The sequence below is a fragment of the Plectropomus leopardus genome, chromosome 20 (assembly GCF_008729295.1).
Source record: "Plectropomus leopardus isolate mb chromosome 20, YSFRI_Pleo_2.0, whole genome shotgun sequence".
Classification (NCBI taxonomy): domain Eukaryota; kingdom Metazoa; phylum Chordata; class Actinopteri; order Perciformes; family Serranidae; genus Plectropomus; species Plectropomus leopardus.
Genome location: NC_056482.1, coordinates 3297066 through 3321545, shown reverse-complemented (window position 1 = coordinate 3321545; position 24480 = coordinate 3297066). Strand labels below are relative to the sequence as shown.

General features: G+C 38.6%; 1 protein-coding gene across 1 annotated transcript in view; it reads right to left on the bottom strand.

The window, feature by feature from the left end:
• Positions 1 to 24480, bottom strand: part of dcc (DCC netrin 1 receptor) — a 239664-nt gene that overhangs the window by 71434 nt on the left and 143750 nt on the right. The window contains exons 13-17 of the mRNA XM_042509652.1: positions 23309 to 23419; positions 20728 to 20922; positions 15266 to 15361; positions 3734 to 3972; positions 871 to 1009 (exon numbers count right to left, since the gene is read on the bottom strand). Coding sequence (XP_042365586.1) covers positions 871 to 1009; positions 3734 to 3972; positions 15266 to 15361; positions 20728 to 20922; positions 23309 to 23419 — 780 coding nt within the window. The remainder of the gene's footprint in view (positions 1 to 870; positions 1010 to 3733; positions 3973 to 15265; positions 15362 to 20727; positions 20923 to 23308; positions 23420 to 24480) is intronic.

Sequence of the window (24480 nt, the reverse complement as noted above, 5' to 3'; positions counted from 1 at the left end):
TACAGCTGCATCTCTGACTTTTTTTTATTTAACCCTTTGAAACACAAACACAAATATGACCTGAAAAAAATATATTAAAAAAATTAAAAATATAAAAAACAATAGCTAGTATTTTTTTTCCTACAACATAATTCTAAATATATAATTATAACAATTTAAATAAAAAAGGTTTTCTGTTTTTCTGTTTTTCCTAGCTTTTTTTAATTTTTTATAGATATAATTTTGTAATAATCCTCCCCCTTTTTTAAAACTAATTTTTAGGTCATTTTCTTGTCACCTTTCAATTATTTTTTGAAACTTTTTCCCCCATACTTTTTCTAAACCAGACTTGCTTGGGCCATTACTTTGAAACCTGATTTGCTCAGGTTTCAAAGCTTTAAATAACTTGTGAAAGGCACTGAAAGAAAACTTACATCAATCCACTTCTCATAGATTCAACTCTAGTTGCTGTGCAGATTTCTGAGAACTTCATAACATTTGAACCTTTTCCTCCAAATCTAACAGCGTAAGCACTTGTGATAAATGGTTGCGACTGAAAAAGTTTTAACTGGAGTGGTGTATGGCATCATATGTGAGCTGTAGGAACTACACGAGTCATACGGTAAGACTGCATTCCAAAAATGTAATTTGTCGTCTTGGGATGTTATATGTGCATACCAACTTTTGTACATGCAGGTGCAACCAGCTGCAGGATAGCTCCGTAGCAACTTTGTAGGGGGCGCTACTGAGGCATTTCCTGACACCCAAGCCCGGGGTCCTTAGAATATCAAATTTTACACAAGTTCTGATATGTGTGCAAAGTTTCATTAGTTTTTGAGTATGCCAGTGCAGCCCCTCACTAGGAGAAAACCATGAGTGTGTGACACCTACCTGCTTCATATGTTGTGGCGTGCGCCGTCATACTCCAGGTGCTGGACTTGCGACCTTTTGTTACCATGACAGCAAACTCATACATGGTGTTTGGTTTGAGGCCGGTGACGGTGTGGCTGAGTGCCGTGGTGTCTGCAGACTGGACACATCAGAAAGTTGTGGAGTTTAGATGTTGATGAAGGTTCTCAGTCATCCAGGTCATGGTATACTTAATAGCTGTTTCGTTGGTAACTGGACTAGTTTCATTATCTTGCAGACGTTTCGCCTCTCATTCAAGAAGCTTCTTCACTTCTAACCAACTGGAAGGGAGTGCAGGCTTTAAAACCAGTGTGTGCTACAGAGTCGTTAACGTCACATATGACTCTGACTCTGAGTTTCAGAGTTGTTAAGTCCACTTGTGAGTCGTTGACCCAAATCAGATTTGTGTGGGTCATTGGGGCTAGAAGGAGCCAAGAAGTCCAGTTGCCAACGTAACAGCATTTATGGATAGAATTTAAATGGTTTTAGAGTAAAACTGCAGGAAAATGTGAAGTTGTTTATCAAGACTAAAGCTGATGCTACCATTTCATATGTATAGCGGATATATTTAAGATAGATTTGCCTTTAAAGAAGACAATGAGGCAATATTACATGAACAAAGAGTTTCATAAAACTTAGAGAATGTGTCTGTCCTCCATCTTATTTCCTGTCTGTTGTGGAGACAGTCTGTCCTTGTCTTTGTACTTTAAAGATTACTTCGAAGACTTCAGTGTCAGTGAATATTAACAAGCAGCTGCTGCCTAAATTCAAATGTGTTTTCACTTTATGACCAGACTTCTGTTTGTCCTTGCAACACCAGGAAAATGTCTTAATTTTGAGTCTCTGATGAAAAAAAGAAAGAAGAAGAAATAACTTCTCCCTTCCTCCTCAGCTGCAGTTTATTAAGGTGAGCACACTGTCTGCCCTTGTATAGATTTCCTATCTCCTGTGTTTTTGAGTTCACAGTGTTGTTGAAGTTTCCTCTGAAATCCGGAAAGAAAAGAAATCTCAACAGGTGACAAGATCAGTGATGGATTTTTATCTTGTCTTCAATACAATCAAAATGATTCCTGGTTATGTTTTACTGCTAAGCTGTTTCTGTCAGCAGGGAGTCATTTTTTAAGAGATGTTTTGATCAATAAAATATTCTAAAAAAGACAGAAGCAACAAACACATAGAGTGCAGTGTTCCTCCAGTCTTCTTACACCCAGATTGCTGTTACTCTGCTTTGTAAAACTCCTTGATGCTCCATGATTATTGTTTACAGTTTCCATTTCGCTGTGCTGATGTTGTTACATTGCTGAGAGGAGGGAACACCTGCTTTAACTTAGCGCAGCCAGCACTGGAGGTGGCAGGTATGAAATTTTATCCCTATCAGCTGAGAAACGTTTGCTGTACTTGCACTTCTTGTTAAGACAGAGAGTTTATAAGATGAACTAGGGGGGCATGATAAACACATAACACCTGAATTTCATTGCAAGCAATAATTCCATCTCTTTCCGACAGCTTGTAAGTGATTAGCTTGTAAGAGAGCAATTGTGAGACAAAGTAATTGCTTTGCATGTCTCGTGTCTTATGCATTCCCAATCAGGACCAATGTCAAGAAAGATAAGTCTGATGTCAAGTCCAAAGTCAAGATAGGTAAGTTCCTAATCAATTACTATGTCAGGTAGGTCCAAAGGTGAATCCATGTTGTTTTTTTTAAGATTATTTTTGGGGGATTTTTCCCTTTTTTGATAGGACAGCTGTATAATGACAGGAAAGTTGTGAGAGAGAGGGGGAATGATGCGAGGCAAAGCGCCACATGCTGGAATCCAGGCCACTGCAAAGGCCTCGGCATATGGGGCGCACACTCTAGCAGGTGAGTTAGAAGCCGCCCCGCGAATCCATATTTTACACAGTGTTTAAAATCCTAAATAAAGAACAAGCCACAAGCCAAAATACATTGGGTGAATAAAAGGTCCGTCAGTGTACTGCAAGTGTTGAAGTTTTATCTTAAGACAGGTAATTCCAAAACCAAGTCTTAAATCAAGACAAGTAAAGTCCCAAGACAAAACAGGTCCCAAATCAAGTCCCAATTAAAGACAGGTCATTCCTGGGCCAAGTCTAGTCTGAAGTCAAGACTGGCAGATCTCAAGTCAAGTCACAATTGAAGATAGGTAAGTCCAAAGCGTAGCGACAAGTCATGATATTTTATTCCCAAATCATGCTCCATGTCAAAACAGGTAAGTCCCGAGTCCTGTCCAAATTTAATACAGGTAATTCCCAAGTCCAATCTCAAGTCAAGTCTAGTCCTAAGTCAACACCAGCAGGGCTCAAGTTAAATCCCCAGTCAAGACAGGTACGTCCAAAGTTTAGCAACAGAACAACATTTAGTTCCCGAGTCAAAACGTGTAAGTCCCAAATCCAGTCCCAATTAAAGAAATATAATTCCAAAGTTAAGTCTTAAGTCATGACAGGTAAGTCTAAAATAATGTCCCAATTTAAGACAGGTAATTTCTAATTCAAGTCCTAAGTCAAGACTGTTCAGTACCAAGGCAAGACCAAAACTATGAGGATAGTCAGGAATGTCGCCCAAGCTGTTTTTAATAGGTTTATTAATAGGCATGATTTTCAAGGTCTGGGTTCGGGGATATCATGTAATTCTGAGTAAAAAGTCCAAGTGAAGTCACAGGTCATAGAGTCAGGTCTTTTTTATTTTGTCAAGTCAGTTCTAAAGTCATCACATTCATGATTAAATTCTCAATCATATAACACATGACATCATGTCAGCATCTCTGACAGAAAAAATACTAACCTAAGAAGTGCTGCACATTAACATCATGGACTGACTCTGTGTGTTTACCTTGTACTTTCCGCTGGTGGAGTAGCTGGTCTTCCATTTGACGGAGTAGTACCGGACCTCAGACGCCTTCTGGTTCTTGGTCATGGAGTTGTCAGCCCAGGAGACACGGACTGAGTCTGAGGACAGAGCCACGGCTTGGACCCCCACCGGGGGGATCATGGGAGTGCTGGTGTCTGGCATGGGAGTGGGGTATTTATCAAAGAGATGGAAGAGGTCATCCTCAGATGGGTCAATGGGGTCTGAGGGGGGGTGTTAACAGTAACGGTTGTTTGGGGATAATTAATGAAATCATACAGTGTAATGAATGCGTGATAATGAAGATTTCATATATGCAGACAACAGTGGCACAAGCATATTCAGATTAATACAGGTTTGTTATGTGTTCATATGCACATGTGTAAAATAAATAAATACATAAGATGACATGCAAGTTTGGAAGTGACATGCAACAGGCAGCCATGTTTATTTAAAAGCAGGGAAGGAGGAAACAGAAGTGGATGGATGAGGAAGTGAAAAACAGGAGAGAGAAAAGGAGAGAAAAAGACATAAAGTAAGTAGACAGTGGGAGATAAAAAGTATCTATTACTTTAAACAGGAAGTGAAACCTCAAATCCACAGAGGGGCAAAACTTAAAGGTCAAAACAAACTTGGACATTTTAACATTTTTAGCAATTTTTGATTGCTATGCTGACTAGTGCGTTTTTATAACTGATAGAACTGATTGCTAGAGCTGTAGAACAAAAATAAAGTTTTAATAAACTGTATTCATTTAACCCTTGAGGATCTGGGCAAATTGGACAGATTTCTTTAAAAAAAAACATGGGAAAAGAGTAATGAGCAATGAAGAAGAAATTAACTTTTTTTTAAGTGGGGTTGTGTGGGGAGAGACCATCACATACAGCAGATGTCCCCCATCCATTTTCCAATTCACGGTAAAACTAAAGTGATTCACACTGGAAATTGTTTTTGTACCTTTAGTATACATGAGGTGCCAGAGTGCATAAAATAGCATAAAAATAGGGCTTGTTAATAAAAAAGCCCCCCAAAAGAGGTCCTAGCTAAGCCCCTCACATCCTAAAATCCTAGAAATGTCCCAAAGTCCTAGGAATGTCCTGAAATTTACAAAATGTCCTAAAATCTAAGAAATGTCCTCATCTCTGAGAAATGTCCTCAAATCCTGCGTCCTATAATCCTAGAAACATGCAGGGGGGCTGCTGCATTTAGCAAGTATAATATCCCCATAAAACCCAATTTTTCATAATAATTTAAGAATTCTGAACTATCCCTTTAATTCCTTTTTAAGAGTTAGCGTTTAAAAAAAAGAACAAAATCTGCCCAAATTTAAAATATGTGCCTTCCATCTGACACTATATTATTTTTCCAGCCATCACATCAGTTCAAACTGTTGGTTTCTGTGTACTTGAACAAATGAAACCCATCTGTGGATCTGTGGCTCAGCCAATCAGAGAGCAGACGCTGCCTTCACGTGCTTTCAGAAACACTGTGGATGTCAGCATGTTTCTGGAACCTTCTGTGAATCAAATCAGCATCAACATGTTGTTGAACTGCTTCACTGTGAACAGAAATAAATACAAAAGTATAAAACTTTACACCAATTATGTTTCTTGACATGCAGAGCTGTATAAGATATCAGTGTGACCTTTGAATGAAGAGTTGAAGGCTGCAGGAGCACCTGAAGGCAGCAGAATATGAAACAGATGCTAACAGAGCCGGAAAAAGGTAGAGATAAAGATATAAACACACATTAGCTGTGAACGCTGTTTTCTGGTTCACTGCAAAGTCACTGTCATGAATTTCAACTCAATCGTTATTTTTAGTTTAACGCAGTAGAAAAGCCTGCAGGGCAGCTGGAGATGATGATTTTTAATGCAGGATAAATTTCTGTGAAGTTTGTTACTGATTGTTTTCCTTTTTGTACCAAAATTTTACCAACTGGGTTTGCATAAGGGAAAAAAGATATAACAATTAAACTTAAAATGAACAATAGAATGCATAAATACTAAATAATATCAAAAAACAAGTCTGAATGTTGCTCTAGTTTCAGGAATGAGACCAAGAGAAGCTGATCTATGCCTGTCCCTCTGCACCTGTTTTTTGATTCTAACATCTAATTTTATCTCAGTGTCTTCTCACCCACACACACACAAATTTCAGAAGTGTAACTGGAACAAATCATGTCTAACGCTGCAGTTGAACAGACCGCTCAACCTCCCCATTGGCCCTAAAAACCTTCAAACTTTCTGGACTGTTGATAGGCCAAAGTGGGCTTAAGGTGCAAATGGGCTCTTTGTTGGTCACCATTTTAACAGCTGGTTCTCACTCTGAACTTGTCATATAGCGCTGCTCTGTCAGTGCTTTTGGTGTACAAGTGTCGTGCCAAAAGTCATCTTCCGCATCCAACCTTAATGCAGCTGGACTGCGTCAGATAAGAACGCAGTCAGACAGAACCGGTGTTGCTGTTATCATACGCTTGCGGGCAGCCGAACAGCACCAGGTTCCTCCACAACGAACGTGCACAGGTGACGTAACTTGAGAACGTGGCCAGACGGAACCTGTCACGTGTGCAAGACACACTGAAGGATAGCGTCAGGTAATAGCAATGCCAGTAACCACATAATATAAGGCGTGCAACTGTGCTTAGAGGGCACGTGGGTGGAAAGGTGGATGGGTCCCACAAACAACAAACTTTCATGCCTAAACCTAACCACTGTGACAGTGTGCACTATTGTATAAACATAAGGACCATGCTGCTTTCTGCATGCTGTGACATCAGGGCTGTGTCATCCTACCATGACATCATCCCACCACATGCTTTTGTTGACATCACCATAACTGCATTCGAGTGTAAACAGCTGACGTGGAAGGATACCTAAAACGTCATAGGTAGAAGCGGCCAAAAGGTCACTGACAGAGCCGCACCATGTGACGAGTTCACAGTAAGAACCTGTCAGGGTTAAAACTGGCCCTACAATGACCCGCTGACCCTGGTTGATTCTTGTTGTAACTAACAGATCCCTATCAGTGGTCTAGTTCTCCCCATAAAGGCCCCACTTACAGCCAAAGATCAGCTTGATGTCAGACCTCTTGCTGCCAATAATTGTTGAGCTATTCAAAGAGCTCCAGTGTTGTGCCCATTGTTGGGTCTTTCCCCAATTACCAGAAGAAAATGTTAGCACTGAACATTTCTCCAAACCACAACTATGTTACACTTGCACATTTCATATGTATCATATCAACATTTCTAAAGTGACGTAGTAGACTTTTTTGGTGCGTCACCTAGGTGAGATGCCAATGCTCAAGACCAACAAACAATGAAACCAAACCACGCCTACCTATGACGCTTTAGGTATCTTTCTGTGTCAGCTGTTTGCACTCCTGGATGCCATTACTGTGATGTCAACAAATGCACATGGTGGAATGAAGGAGCATGGTCCTTATGTTTACATGACAGCGCAGACTGTCACAATGGTTGGGATTAGGCAACAAGGTCACGGATGGTTAGGGTTAGGCAAAAGAGACACATGGTAAGGTGTAGGAAAAAACCCTTACATCCACACAGGCAGCAAACTCCACACTCCAAAATTCAGTTGTTTGTAGTACTTATCCACCTCCACCACCCCATCTTATTACGAGACCCTGTCCTTCAGCATTAAATGCGCACATGACCGGTTCTGTCTGGCCGCATTCTCAAGAGACACTGCCCGTTTGCGTTGCATGTGGATGCCCTGGGTACCTTAAAGCCATCCGCCTGCATACAAAAACAACGCCATCAGTTCTGTTCAACCGCATTCTGATCTGACACCATCCGTGCATGTTGCATGTGGACACTGAAGGTGGCGTTTGGCATCACACTCATACATCAAAAGCACTGACAGAGTGGCGGTATTTTTTACAAGTTCAGAGTAAAAACGGGTTGAAAAAGGGGCTGTAATGTTTGATTTCCCTCTAATTCCATACATTTGAAGAACATCAAACAGATCGTGGTCTTGACTGTCGGTGTGAGTTCATGTGAAGGCAGCATCAGTCCTGGGAGATGAAGGAGTCTCGTCCTGTTGTGTGTTCAGTCTAAACGAGACCACTGAGAGAATCAACACTGACACATAATGTGCTGCTGCTGAAGAGCGATGTACAGCTGCAGGCCAACAGAGAGAGAGAGAGTGAGAGAGATTGATGAAAGAGGGGTTTGGAGCTGCGGGGCAAGCTGCAGCGGGTGCTGTCGTGGTTTAACTGGTCGTCCAGCATCACAATAAAGCTTGGGTCAGGACAGAATACTGATGAGGACGGAGGACACGCCTCCTCTTCCACCTCCTCCTCCTCCACTGGACTCCTCCCTCTACTCTCTCCTCCTTCCCTTTCTTGTTTCCTTACTCTCTACATTCCATCTCTGTCTACTCACTATTCTCCTCTTTTACATATTTTGTTGCACTCTTCAGTTTTTGTGCTGCATATTTCCCTTTCTTCCTCCTCCCACCTCAATCCCGTTCTCCTCAGCTAACCTTCCACCTCTCCATCTGTCCTCCTTTTATTCCTCTTTCTATTACTTTTTCCATCACTTGCTCATCCACCAGACTTCCCCTGTGCTTTGCTTCCTCCCTTCTTTCTCCTTCCATTGTTTCATATTGCTCCCATCCCTCCTCCCGTCTCCCTCCTCCTCTCTCTCTGCGGTCCTCCAGTCCTTGATTAAATGGCGGCGTGGTGGTTGGTTGAGGATCAGTTCTGTCTCTGCAGTGTGTGGGCGGCGAGGCGAGGACGAGGCAGTATATTAACGAGGATCCCACCGTTAACGAGACGTTTTTTTAAAAGCTCTCGTAAAAAAAAACAAAAAAAAAAAAAAACAGCAGCCTGCCACCATAAAGTGACGGAGAGTTCAGCCTGTCCCGGCATGACAAGACAGAGAGAGTGTGTGTATCTGTGTGTGTGTCGCTGTTGATGACCTTGTCAGAACAGTAATGGGTTTAGTTTCTCTCAGCCCTCGGGGTCTCAGCTTATCAACTCCTGACTGTCACACCACAACTCCATGTGAGGATGTACATCTCTGGAAAACTATCCCTACAGATTTACGGATGTTTTCACATACTTCTACACAACTCCAGATGTTTTTGCATATCTCTACAGAACTTGAGACATGTCTACATATCTGGACAGAAATCCAGATGTGTATACATATCTCTTTAGGTCTACATATCCCTATTAAGTTCCAGATATGTTTACATATTCCGATATGAACTCCAGGCTACCTATTTTTACAGATTTCCAGATGTATTAATATCACTCTAAAGAACTCCAAATGTGTTTACATTTCTCCAGAGAGCTTCAGATGTGTCAAGATATCTCAATAGAACTCTGGATGTGTTCACATATTTCTAAAGAATTCCAAATGTCTTTCCATGTCTGTAGAACTTTAAATGTGTCTTGATATCTCAGTAGAACTTTAAATGTGTCTACATATCCTTATTAAATTCAATATATGTTTACATATACTTAAAGAACTCCAGATGTGTTTACATATTTCTACAAATCTCCAGATGTGTTTACAGCACTCCATAGAAATCCATATGTTTCTACATATCACAATAGAAAAACAGATGAGCTATCATGTTTCGATGGATCTCCAGATGTTTCTCTCTCTACAGAACTTCAAACCTGTTTAAATATCTCTATAGCATTCCAGATATGTTAACATCTTTCCACAAACTTCCAGATAGGTCTGCATCTCTCTAAAGAACTCCAAATGTGTCTACCTATCTTTATAGAACCCTGTATGTGTCTACCTATCTTTATAGAACCCCTTATGTGTCTTCTGCATATATGCAGAAGAGATCCAGATGCAGATAAGCTCCAGCATAGATCCAGATGTGTTTACATATCCCTAAAGAATTCCAGATGTATTAAATATTTCTACAGATCTCAAGATGTGTCTCCATATATCTACAGAACTCTAGATCACATCCTAATAGAAATCCAGATGAGCGAACATGTTTCCAAAGATCTCCAGATGTGCCTTCATATCTCTGAAGAATTCCAGATATGTTTAAGTGTCTCTACAGAACTTTAGATTTGTCTCAATATCTCAATAGAACCTCAAATGTGTTGACACATCCCTATAGAATTCCAGGTGTTTCTAGATATTTCACAGAACTCCAAATGTGTTTACATCACTCTATAGAACTCCAGATGTCTACATATGTCTATTGAATTTCAGATGTGTTAAAATAGTTCGACAGATGTCCAGATGTGTCTACATATCTCCACAGAACTCAAGATGCATTAACATATATATGTCTACAGACCTCCAGATGTTATTACATATCTTGATAAATCTCCAGATGTAAAAAGACATTTTAATAGAAATCCAGATGTGTCCAGATGTAAGCTCTATGTCTTGATAGAACTCCAAATGTGTAGAATTGCTGTAGAATCCCAGATATTTCTACATATTATTGCAGATCTCCAGATATGTTTACATCACTCTGTAGAACTCAAGATGTGTTTACACATCTCTATTGAATTCCAGATGTGATAACATATGTCAACAGATGTCCAGATGTGTCTACATATATCTATATAACTACAATTGTGCCCAGATATTTTAGTAGAACTCCTGATGTGTCTAAATACCTCCATAGAACTCCAGATGTGTTAATGTATTTCTTAATTACTCCAGATGTGTTGAAATATCTCTACAGAACTCCATATGTGTTAACATAGTTTTAAAGAGCTCCAGTTCTGTTAACATTTCTACAGAGCTCCAGATATGTCTATATATTGTTCTAAAGCTCCAGATGTTTTGTCTATAGCAGTGCTTCTCAGGGTTGTGACCTGGGACGGGTCAGCGCAGTTTTGGAACCAGGCGACACAGACGTTATCTGATAAGAACCAATCATCCTTCCAGCCTCAGATCAGATTTACCGCCTATAGAACACTGAGCTAACCAGGAAATCAGCGTTCTTTTTTGAAGTTGAATGAAATGTATGAACTCACTTGAAATTACTTCATCAAAGAACAATGTAAGAAAGCCATATCAGACTCAAAGCGGATTATTTTTCATAATTCTCTCGACATGTCTGGAGGGAATCTTTGAAAGCAGACTCAGTCTGGTCAGCAGCAAAACTTTAATCCATCTGACATCACTTAGTCTGATCCCGCTGCTGCTTTGTGTAAACACAGAATGTCATAAAGTGCTTTGGAAAAAGCTTCTTCTTTATAAATCTCGACAAGTATATGCGTTTTTAATGCATCTATGTAAACATCTCTTGAAAACTCTATTATGACTGTAGGAGATTCATAAATCTGTGTGGCTATAGATGCCTGTGTCCCCATGTATTTTACTTTATTTCTGCATTATACATCTCTCCCTCTGTCTCCTTCTCTCGATTCTCATGCCCTCTTTTTCTCCTTGTTGATGTCTTTTGTCTCCCTGCCGTCACTTGTTTCTCTTTTTATGTTTCCCTCAAAGTCCATCAAATCTCTCTCTCTGTCCCTCTCTCCCTTCTTCCTTCCTCTCTTAAAGAAATCTCAATCAAAGACAACGAGCGTGAGCTAAAAATAATCTTTTTTTGGATAAGTTTCCAGGTAGCACCACCGCAAAAACATCCTGTAATGAAGGTTAAAAAACTGAGGTGAGCCGAGTGGTCTGTGCTGCTGGTTTTTCTGGTGACTATCATCGCATCAAACCTCAGAAATGTGGCATTTTTATGAGAGTAATAAAGGATTTATGTCAGCCACAGGCTGCTGGGTGAGCAGAGGAGGGCCGGCTGTTTAATTCATAAGATGAAACTTGGCTGAGAGTTGGATACGTTTCATTTATCTCACTTCTGCAGCCCATCTTCTGCAGGAAGAGCTAATGAGTCTCTCACTCACAGACACACAAACACATACTGTAATGAGTGTAAGCCATCACACACAGCCTATATAAATAGATACACACATACCTACGATTCATACATGTTACACACACACACACACACACACACACACACACACACACACACACACACACACACAGACAACTGGGAGTGATGTGTGAACGTTTTCCTCAGAATGAATATTGCAAGACTTGGTGCTGCTGGATTCTGATTGAGGCCTAACTGCGTACTTTAAAATCCATTCTCCTGAATCACAACTACGAGTACAAAAGTCCTCATCAATATTAACTCAAACTCAGCTGGGACAGACCCAGACATCAAACTAAGACATTGATATTTAGGAAACCAGCTACCTCTACTGCTACATTTGCTAACACTGCTGCTACTACTGCTATTAGTAACCCCTTGAAACACGAGCATATTGGCTTAACCTCTTTCAAAAGCACAGGAGGAAGGCAATGAGCAACTACAGAAATTACCCAAAATTTGCAAGAAATTAACAAAAGTTATCAAGAAAGAAATTACCAAGATATTAGCACACAAAAAGAAAAATAAATTGGTAAAATATAACAACATAATAATAACAAACAACACAAATACTACAAGGAAATTGCTTGAAAAAGTGCTTAAAATGTAAATGTAACTAAATGTAAATATCTAATTATAATTCAATAAAAAATATTTTTCTAAAATTATTATTTTCATTTTGTCAATTGTAAGACAAAGGATAGTACAATGACAGAACAAACAAAAATATTATAAGTGTTGATTTGGTGTGTGTGTGTGTGTGTGTGTGTGTGTATGTGTGTGTGTTCTCATTTATTGTTTACGGCATTTGTGCCGTGATCATTTAAAGAAAAGCAGAGTTTGATTGCAGCAGCGAGACGAGCAGAGATAAGCTTGTGATGGATTAAAGAGTAAGAAACTAAGAAATGAAAGAAGGGAAAATAAAAGAAAATGAAAAATAATAAATTAAATAATAAAATAAAACAATCATTTTTAACATAATAATTACAATACAATACAACAACAATAAAAATTTTCAGTTCACTCTCTTGTCAGGTTTTCCTCGTGTCTTGCGATTTAAGGCATCTCGTTACCTATTTAGACACATTTTCAAGAGAAATCATACCAGTTTGCTTGGGTTTCAAAGCTTTAAACTCTTCTGAAAGGCACCCAAACATAACACAAGAAACTGACGTCTACCGTTTGATGATACTGCCGATGTTTAGTTCTGTGTAAAACTGCAAAGCCATCCTAAAGAAGGGACTTTGTAACAGCCCTGTGGTGCCATCTCTGAGTGCAAAGGGCTTTAGACGAAGGATGGAGACACACTTGCTTTTTAATAATGCATTCATGTCGACAACCTGCTGCTTTGTTAATAGAACTGTTCACAAACTTGCCAATGTACTCTGCATGTTACTGTAGGATTTCAAAGGGCACACCAGATCATACACTCTGACAGGTTCTGATATTGTTTGTTTTTTTTCTATTATAAACTGTAAGCAATTACTTTTAATCTTCAGTCAATCTCCTACAGTAAAATACTGTTTTCATGTAAAATGCTTTGGTACTGTACTTGAAGCAACAGGACGGAGGTCCTAAAAAGTCTGCTGCTGATGGAAATGACAGGACACTACAGTATTTTTTGGAAACAGGGTGTTGCATGGAGAATTTGGAACTCGGTCAGAAGTTTAATTTAATGTTAGTCTTGTTATTTTAAAATTAGGCTCCTGCTTTTTGTCTCTCAGTCAGTTTTCTGTGAAATAAATTACCATCAACTCCCGAGGGACTTCAGAAATTGTCATTTGGACAGCAGTTTTTCCTGCACATTTCGGAGGACATCTGCTACACATCAACAAGACCTGCTTCATCAACACTGATGGGTCTTGCATCTACAAATTAGACGGTTAATCTTGTTCACTTTACTTAGAATGTTTGATATCAAACTGACGCTCAACAGGCTGTCTAACTAGTTTCAATGATTCATTATCAGTGAGAAGAAGAACTCAATTAGCCTATTTTGTGGGCATTTTTTGTTGTTATTTTGGTAACGTTGACGTAATGGTCTGCATCTGAGAACTGATATTCTTGTTAACCCAATAATTAAGCACAAAGAGACCAGCATCGGCAGAGGGAGGCAGCACTAAATCAGAGCATAAGCCTACTGGAATATTTTCACATCTAGCCCTGTGGTTAACAGAGAGATATGCTGCTTTCATTTTTATGGTAACAGACTGTGAAAATGTTAAAGAGCATGAATACTGTAAAATAACAGTATATTGCTCGAGTCTGTGCTGCCAGTGTTTTAATGTATATTATAGAAATACTGTAATATTTCTGTTTTACGGCAATAGGTTGTGAAGTCATTTCACAGTATGAATTGTATAAAATTACAGTATATTGCTGGCATCTGTGCTGCTGGCTCTTTACTATTATTTTACAGTAAAATTATTTACAGTGATATTGTCGTACACTGTACATAAGGCCCCTAAATCAAGCAGTTTGTTATGCCATCACCATGCTGCCTCTAATGTTCATGTGCGTATCGCATCTGGCAGACACATATTGTTGATTTTTGAGGACCTGCACAAGCAACGCTACAATAGGAAGTGGAATCTGCAGGGCAGCCACTATACGCATGCAAATATGTAGTTAAAAGCAAGTATAACTCTGGGTTAACTCCCTTAGGACCCTTCTTTCTGATCCCACCCTGCGCCTGAGTGCACCACGCTCCTGACGTACTGGGCTGCACGCACGTGTTGCCGTGTTCACAATAATAGAGCCTGCGTTGTCGTCTTGTTCACACACAGCAGCAACAAACCACGCACTTGTGGAGGTAAAGAGATAAAAGAGACGCTGTGTGCTGAGAAAGTACCAGCAGCTGCTGATCCCGAGGACAGACAGGATGGACATCTGAAACACGATGCATCATTGATAGCGTGTTGAATAAAACATCACGCAGTAAATGGTAATAAGCTCCTACTTTCTCCTGTATGTTTAAAAATTTCTCTCTCCACTTTTCAGCAGCAGCAGCTCATACTGCTGTTGCTGCTGGTGCCTGATAAAATACACTATGTCCACTACTCTGTTCTGAGATGTGTGTGTGTGTGTGTGTTTATTTAGATTGATCTGCTTTTGTTTTTGTCTTAATTCTTGTTTGATTAGTCAAAGGGATGTATGGTGCATATTGGGGCAGAATTTAGGAATATTAATGTTTAAAATCAACTTTATTTATCAATTAAAAAGAGGGAGGTAGGATTTGTTAGGTATTCACTTTCTCCTACTCCTTTTTGGACATGAAACACTTTCATTTGTTTACTGACTATTTCCGATGGGCATTCTGGTGTTTTGTTTTTTTTTTTTCTTGTATTTAATTATTTTGTCCTCCTATTTTATTTGTCATGTTCGAAATAAAAGACACTAATCTCTGTTAATGAAAGTACTGTGGTCTCATCACTGTCACACTCCCAGCAGTCACAGCACATTACACTTTCAATTTTAAGCTGTGACACTGACACAACCGTCATGTACTGGACTGATTCGTAACATGTTATTATATCTTCTACATATCATATTGTGTGTGAACAGATCAGCAGTGTGCTGTAAAAACAGGATTACTGTGATTATCAGTGTGTGATTGTACCTGTCAGAGATCGAGTGACAGCGCTCTCATACAGAGGGACTCCTTCGCCGGCGTTATTGAACGCCTTCAGGGAAATCACGTAGTGTGAGCTTGGCTCTGAGAGAGAGACACAGAGAGAAAAATAGATAAAAGGTCATTTTAAATCACATTCAGCATATACAGCAAAGTATATTATCATTTTAACCCTTTGAAACCTGAGCAAATTGGCTTGAATTCTTCTCTTCATGGGAAGAAGGCGATGAGCAACAAGAAGCAATGATCCAAAAATTAGCAAGAAATTAGTGAAAAAAAAAAAAAAAAAAAAAAACAAGAAAATTAGCAAAAAAGTGGATAAATAAAATAAAATTAAAAAAAGTAAATTAAATCAAAATAAAATTATACTTTGTAACATAATTTTAAAATATAGTTATGATAATAATGCATATATATTTTTTCCTATTTTAATTTTTCCCTTGACATTTTTTCCCTAGATTTTTTAAAAATTATTTTGTTGGTATCTATTAATTTCTTGCAATTTGCGTGACATTTCTTTTTTCCCATATTTATGAAAGTAATCGCACCAATTTGTGCAATTGTGTTTTTGTGAAGTCAAAGACAATTTTCCAGATTTTGGACAAATAAAGATCTAATAATCTAATCATCAAGTTCTCAACGGGCCGAAGAAATTACAACCAGATAAGCACCGACCTGTGTGAGCTGAAACGTGAACCCAGCTCGTCTGAGAGTATCACATAAAATACTGAACCAGCGCCCAACCTGTCCAAAAACCACTAGTCAGCTTCTAATACCCAACATAAACAGGGATCTATAGCAAGTCACAGGTGTCTCCAGATGAAAATGGAGCAGCTCAGTGGATCACTGACCCTCCACAGTGGATTTCCAAGCCAGAGAACAGAGTGTGGCAGCTGTCCGTTGCTGAAATGCTCGAGCCCTACCCGGCCAATCAGCGCACATTTTTAGTCCAAACCCGGCCTGACCCATTGGGCTATTCAGGAGCTGTGCTCATTATGTAACAGTAACATCCCGACACACTTCAGACATGTCAAAGTGTGTTACAAAATCCACACACTTTGCCTGTATCAAATTAATGTAAACACGATTTGTTTCTGAAAATCCATTTTTTTAACACCCCAGGAAAATTCTGAAAATCGATCCATGTTTTCAAACTGTCAGGAAGCTGGTTCCATTACTTAATAAAAGAAAAGGCAGACTGTGACTGTGACAGATTCTACACTCTCCACCAGCAGCTGATCTTGAGATTCTGATGATTTGCTCAGAGCAAAGCTGGAAGAAGCTTTTCAGCGGTGGAGCTGCAGCACGCTTCTTCTTTCTGTATGCTTCAGCAATTACAATTATTTAAGTGATTAAAATGGAAACAAAGGTAAAAAGTTAACAAGGTTTTACTTTGATGTTATTATAATTTATCATATAAGCAACATTAACACTTTGAAACCTGAAAAACCCTCGCCCAATAAAATGAGCAAACAACTGAGAAAATGTTACAAGAAAACTACCTGGAAAAAAGTGAATAATAATAATAATAATAATAATAGTAATAATAATAATAATCTATTATGCCTGTAACATCATTTTAAATGTACAACAATTATATTTATTAGTATATATTTCCCCCTAGTTTTTTTATTCTAATAATTCTCTTCTCTCTTCACTTTCTCAGTTTTCACCTTTTATAAATTTCTTGTATTTTGTGTGACATGTCTTGCCAAATTGCCAGTTGCCTGTATTGCCTTTAATGCCTTTTTTGTTTTTGAAAGAAATCAAAACAATTTGCTCACAATTCAGAGGTTTAAATGCTTTGAAAGGCTTCTGAATACAGCAGTTGACGATCCAGGTTTGGCAGGGTTTTAAACAATATAATAAATCATTATTTATGTGGAGTGATTTGTATTGGCTGGTTGTTACTGGAATCATTATGTTCCTCCAAACAATAAATGATGTCAGGAGATCTGACTGGACATGTTCATACAATCATAAATAAATCATGTTGGACGACTGTGGTGGACTTTCTCTTCTGTCCTGAACTGACTTGAAAGCAGCACATGCACCTGAACACATGATGACTGTAGACGTATAAAGTGACAGTCATGTGGCGGCTCTTCCTGCCGCCACTCGCCGCTCTTGATGTGATGCCGCATGTTCCCTCCATGTAGCGTCAAACCATGGCGTCAGTTAAACAAACACGCTTGGCTCCGCTCCCCAGACGCCTCACCGCGTGAATTAATGATCACTATGAATTATAAATGTCGTGTACATATGTGCACTCGCTCCCATGTGTGCATGCAACACAGCGGCAGGATTTTATTTTTTCATTACTCCTCCATTATGAGACCTGAGGCGGAAGTTTTCATCCGCGTATAAAAGCTCGCCCAATTTGTTATTGTCTTCTCTGGCATGCAGATTGCTTGTTGTGGTCGCTGGGGAGGATGTTTTCTCTTATTCTTCCTTTCACAATTAGATTTCCACCTCAAGCTGCTTTCTTATTAAATTCCTTTAAATTATTGATTGTAATTAAATGGGGATTTCATCATCATAATGAATTAGTGGAGCAGGGAGGGACTGTGTCAATATTGGCACTTTGTTGTCGGCAGGAGCTGCTGGATTTATGGGGGGGTGGAAATATTAAATATTTGGGCTTGATAAGTACATTGGGAGTGTAAATTCGTGGAGTGATGTATTATTTTGGTGCTGATAAGACAGAACGTGAGAAAAAGCTTTTGGCTGTGATGGAAAAGTACATCAGTGATAATATATATATATATATATATATATATATATATATATATATATATATATATATATATATATATTTGTACTTTTTCAGGTCACGTTCTTGATTGTTTTTGGATTTTTTTTAACTTTTTTTTTTCTTATCTTTTTCTTTTCGTCTTTAATTTCTAGTTAATTGTTTGTGCCATGTCTTATTAAGTTACTCATTGCATTCTCCCCATGTTTTTGAAACAAATTAAACCCTTTGCATAGGTTTCAAAGGGTTAACTTGTCTGCAATTCCTAAAATGAGAGGACTTGGCCCCTATCCACATCTTTGAGACCTGACTGATTCTTTTGTTATTTGTTATTTTGTTGTTATTTTATTTTGTTCTTTTGTCATTTAAGCGACCTTGTGCAGCTTATTTCCCACACTCACAGTGATACATCATTTGCAGTATTTTCAGACTTATGAAAGCTTCAGCCGACAAGTTTTATGAAAATAACTTTTGGTATATTTACTTACGTTTTTTTTTTCTTCACAGATTATCTGCCGCATGTACTACTGTGTGGATGTAGTGACAGTTTTAGCAAATATGGCAAAAAGTTATTTTCATAAGAGGTAAGAGTTTTCAATTCAATGTGACCACCTCCACCAGTATTTAATTCCAGACAACGTGAAGTTGGCTTTAGAACAGAATTAAGTTGGGGAATAAAAAAGTCAGAATGTGTTAATAATTTCGTTGGAAAGAACTAGGTTAAGTGGTAGTAATTATAGGACACATGAGCTCAGTATTTCTGAAATACTGACTGCTCTGCTGCCAAATGTAAGACTTGACCCAAGACCAAAAACGTTTTTGCTTTATTTCACCCATTACTGAGCCCTTTTCCAACTAAATAATCATGTGCATGTGGGTTTTTCAAACACAGGAAAACCTGCTATAAATGGGCTATAGCCAGCGTTCTCATTGCCAGTACAGAAGAGCTGTGTACACAACTCTGCAGCAGAAAAAGAATGCCGTTGTGTGTGTGTGTGTGTGTGTGTGTGTGTGTGTGTGTGTGTGTGTTGTTTTTGGTGGGTCTTTAATGTGTTTACAGTGGTTATTTCTCTTTTTAAATATCTTACTTATTCAGTCTGTTTTTTAAACTTGGTGCAGACTAATGAAGATTCATGTTTAACCGCTGCTTAGGAGAAGACAGACAGTATTTTGTGGTGGTCATCGCATCTTGCCAGTTAAGGAGCTGAAAGTGCATTCACCCAAGTGTTCTGTATCCATCAATGTTGATCAGACCCGGAGGTGGTAAATACCCATGACTACTCAAAGTCATTTGACCCTAAGCATGAATGTCAGTATTTATATTCCCATTATATTAAAAGCCAGTGTTTGTTAGTGGTTTCTTTTTTTGTCCCGTGGGAATGTGTGGCTTCTGTCTCTAATTGCACTCCCACTCAGATTTCTTGTAACACACACAAAGGTTAAATATGATGACTGTATTTTTTCACATTTAGCGGCGTCTAGAGAGCTAATAAAAATGATTCCTATCCATCAGACAGACCTCCTGGTCAAGCGAGGAATGCACTTACTGTAATTGCAGCAGATCTGCGACTCTGTGGTCACTTTTTTTTAACCGTTGTAAACTTGAACGACATCAGTTTTCTTGCAGATCAGACACCTGTCACAGGCATTTAAACCTTTAAAATGTGAGCAAATTAGTTTGATTTTTTTTCAAAAACATGGGTAAAAAAGGTAATTAGCAACTTGGCTGGAAATGACTGGCAGATTGCACAAAAATTAAAGAATTTAATGAGAAAATGACCTGAGAATTAGCTAAGGAGTGAGAAAGACAGAAAATCATTTGAAAATCATCTATTAACTTACTTTAATTTTGCACGTTTTACAAATCATTTCAAGTTTTGTTCTTTAACTTTTTAATATATTTTTATTATTTGTTATACTATTACTTACTATTATTATTTTATTATTTGTTATTTTCTTTGTTTGTTGTAAGTTGCTTTTGTTATGTTCAGGCACCTATCACAAGCATATAAACCTTTGAAACTTGAACAAATTGATTTAGTTTCTTTTGAAAACACGAGTGAAAAGGCAACGAGCAACTTGGCAAGAGATGTCCTGAAAATTGCAAGAAATTAAGAAAAGCTGACAAAAAATGAACTGAAAATTAGTTTAATTTAAAAACACAAAAAGCAGAGAGAAAAATCTTAGAAAATAACTTATAAAATTAAATAATTAAATAATAAATTATTTAATTATAATCAATATGTGAAGTTACTAACATTTACATTTTTGCAACTTCCTCTTTTTTGTTTTTATTTATTTTTTAATTTTACCAGTCATCTTTGTATGTGTGTGCATGCATTCATTTTCAGGTAATCTTCTTGTAATTTTTTACTAATTCCTTGTAATCCTATTTGTGGGTAATTTCTTTTAAATTGTTCACTGCTTTACATGTTTTTGATTTGAGATTAATTTGCTCAGGATTCAAGGGGTTAAGCTGCTCATTTTTTAAGGATTTAAGACAATGTGCTCAGGTTTTAAGGAGTTAAACAATAATGTGGCATGTAAATGTTTGTGTATGTACAGGCTTCATATAAATTGTTTTGTCAGAACAACAGCTAGGCTAGCTGTTCCCCCTAAAAGCTTAGCACAAAGTCTGAAAACATAGATCTCTGGCTGAGTCCACTGTTTCTGTTTCCTCTAGCCCTCCCGTCCTCACCTAGGTTTTCGATGGAGTAGTATCTCTGCTTGCTGTCCACCCGGACCGTCTCGGCGTAGGGACTCCCCACTCCGTATCCGATGATGTAACCTCGCACGAGGATGTTTGGGCTGAGTGGTGGAGTCCAGGACATGATGATGCTGTTGGGCAGCGGCCTGACGTGCAGAGAGCTCGGCTGGTCGGGCACCTGACTCTCTGCGAGAGCACAAACAATAAAATGTCACACTAAAGACAACTGTAGGTGGTGGACAGTATATCTGCAGTCCTGACTACGTCCCTGACCTTCCAAAATCTCCAAAGCTCACTCTGTCAGCAGCAGCAGTAGCAGGTGCTCAGAGCAGCCGCAGCTAACAGATGCTAACCCTGTTAGCTGTGTATTAAGCCCTAATAAGCCTTGACACTTTGTGTTATCTTTCAGCATCAGACTGGATCAGATTAGCATGCTCTGGGTCCTCCGGGGGAGACGCTTCATATCACTTTATTGAGTGATAATCCATTGAAATCAGATTTCAGTCTCCTTCTGTCCCGGCCTGGAAACACAGTTAGCATGGATGTGTTTTTTGTTGTTGTTTTTTTGTTTCATCTCAGCTGTTTCCTGCTGAACAGGACATATTCCCCCTGAGATTCAGCCTGAAGTCAACTTTTCTAATTATCCTGCTTGAATTATTAGGCAACTAACCCAAGAGCTGCCAGCCTGCCTACTTCTTTCTTCCTTAATTCTTTCTTTCTTTCTTTCTTCCTTCCTTCTTTATAGAAAAAATAAATTATTTGTTTTAACTTGATAAAGTAAGTGTTTGGGCTGCCTTAAATTTGTAAGTTCATCTTCATCATCTTCTTTTGTAAAACTGAACGATTTTGAGTATAAAATGGTATGCTGTCCTCTATATTTTGGAACATGTCCCTCCAACAGTGGCAATTACAAGATCTTATCTGGTAATTAAAAGAAAAGGTGTCATTTTTTTATTTTTATTTTTATTTTTATTTTTTTATTCAGTGGATGCAGTGCACTTCCATAGCATCTAACCAAAATTGACTTCAAGATAAGGGAATTGGGAGTGCAAAACTATTTTCCAGGTTTTGGGACTCACTGCTGCACTGCTTTAGTTCTACGGCCATTAGACATCACATCTCACAATTAACATAATGGGTCTAATAGCTGTTTGCACTAACAACCTTTGTGGTGGTATTTTGGCAGACAGTCTCTGCCACTTTCATTCCATCTCAAAAGAAGTCAGGGAACACAGAGTTTCTGCTCTTTCATTTGAAGAGAAAAGCAAAGATAGGAAATCGATGAGTCTTTATGCTATAGACATTGAATTTTGGGGGGACATTAAAAAAAAACATTTCAGTGACTGTGATAACAGTAAGCCTGTCTACTGCACACTGTGATCTTACATTTATTAAATGTTTAGATACTGCTTATCAATATTTAATAAGGGAGTGTAAGTACAGTTTTTACTTCTGTTACTTTTTTAATATCTTCCATTAGTTGTGTCTTGATGATGCACATAAAAAAATCAGGAAAATGAAACTATTAATTTTCATACTTTAAATCTCTGAGCCCTGAGCCATATTTGACCATATTTGGGCTGCCTGATTTATTGTGTAATTGGGCTTGTATAACATCATCCCTGTGAGGCACAGTCAAGCCCACTTTGTGTGTACGGCATTACTTATGCCATCGTCAAAACAGTTTCTGTCTGCAGTGAGGCCATATAACAAGATCTGCACTCCAGCGAGGGCACTGAGCGACCTGGCTGGTCTGCCTGCAGGGCACACAGGAACCTCTGATGGGTCAAAAGACTCTTGCATAGCATTTACATGGAAACAAATATGGCTATTAGCATCAAAGCCAGCAATGATAAATGATCAATTATGAACAAAAAGACAATCAATATCGGTTCTACATGTATGAATTTACTGTGCAAAGTCCCTGAAGAGTTGCACGAGTTCCAGGCTGGATAGCTTCAGTAAGGGCTACAATTGCACCAAGAGTGGCACTGAAACAGTTCAGTTGCTAGCTTCCAGCAGTAAAAAAAAAAAGCGAGGAGCTACGATTCATGATTCAAACTTTATGATATTATTCATAAACTACGCACATTTTTTGCCACATGCGACGAGCTCCGAGTCTTAAAAGGAAGAAATAATTAAGCGTGTGGTTCTTCCTACTCCTTTTTGAACATGTAGTATTTAGATGGGTATTTTTTTATTGAGATTTACAAGTTTTGTAAAGGCTCTTTTTTGTCTTTTTGTTTTTGTTCATTAGGCTTGTTTGCATTTATTTGTCTTTTTTTTACATGTTTAAAATAAAGATTCATTCATTCAACAATTACCCTTGAACACCTTCCTTCTCTTTTCCTTTCCCTCTCTTTAATGTCCCCCTCCTTCCGACCTTTTCTTGCTTCCTCCTCTCTCCTCCCTCCTCCCTCCTCTCCTCTCCTGAGGCGAATCTCCCCTCCATCTATCCGTCTCTGCCCTAAAGTGCTTAAATATTTATGTGTGTGTAGAGACAGTGGAGGTATTTACATGCTGTTGTACAGATCACTGCTATCACTCTCTCCCTCTCTCTCTCTGTTCTTACCGTCCAGGTCGTTCTCCGGCGTCTCAGCAGTATACCAGTCACTGGCCGGCCCTGTTCCGTTGGCTGTCATGGCTGCTACCTGGAAACTGTACTGACTGCCTTTCTCCAGACCTACAGAGACAGAGAGAGAGAGAAATAGCGATGTACAATGTTATTGTAAGTGACATTTAGCTACATAAATCGTTGTGCGTGACTCCACAGGTGTCCACTGCCATATATATATATATATATATATATATATATATATATATATGTTCATGTGGTTACTATAGCAACAGCTATAATAATAATAATAACGACATAATAGTTGTACTAAAGTGGTTTCGCTTGTATAACACGCCTACATGGCCTTTACTTGGAAATAATGACAGTTAGTGTGGAGGCTACAATAGAAATCAAGATGCTAAAGTTTTTCATGGAAACCCACCTACTCTTGTATTCTTAATTTTTATCCCTTTTTCTCAAACTGTTTATGCTTTTCTTTGTCAGTTGTATTCAAACACTTTTTTTCATTTAGTGGTGAACTGTAGAGCTCACAGAAGCATGGTTTTCACACAGAGGTTTCCTGTTTGAACCCACAGACCTTTAGCTCTGATTGTGTGCTGAAAAAAGAAGCATCAGAGCAAACAAACAGATGTTTATTTCTTATAACTGGATGCCATTAGCCTTGTCACTTTGGAGCATAGTGTAAAATAAAAAGTAAATTAAAGTGTTAATAAAGGTTTAATGTGCTACCCTTTAATCTTAGCAGTGAAGCTGTTATTTATTGGAACTCAGTTTCTTATTCTCAGACAGTAAAAAGGAGTGATTACTGCTGACAGCCGGGCTTGCGGTGGGAAGATCAGATCCAACACACACACACACACACAAAACACACACAAAAACACCTGCCACTGGGGAATTAATTCCTGTGTGGACAGACATATGAAGATAACTATCAGTGGGAAATAATGAAAAGGAAGATCAGTTTCATTCAAATCCTGCAAAGCTCAAATTGAAATAATAGCTGGTGGCAGTATGAACGCAGACACACACACACACACACACACACACACACACACACACACACACAATCTCTTTCTCAAACACACACACACATGCACGCAAGCAGATGTAAACTCATACAAATGCAGATTTTCTTTCACAGAGCAAAAAAATACACAACATTATAC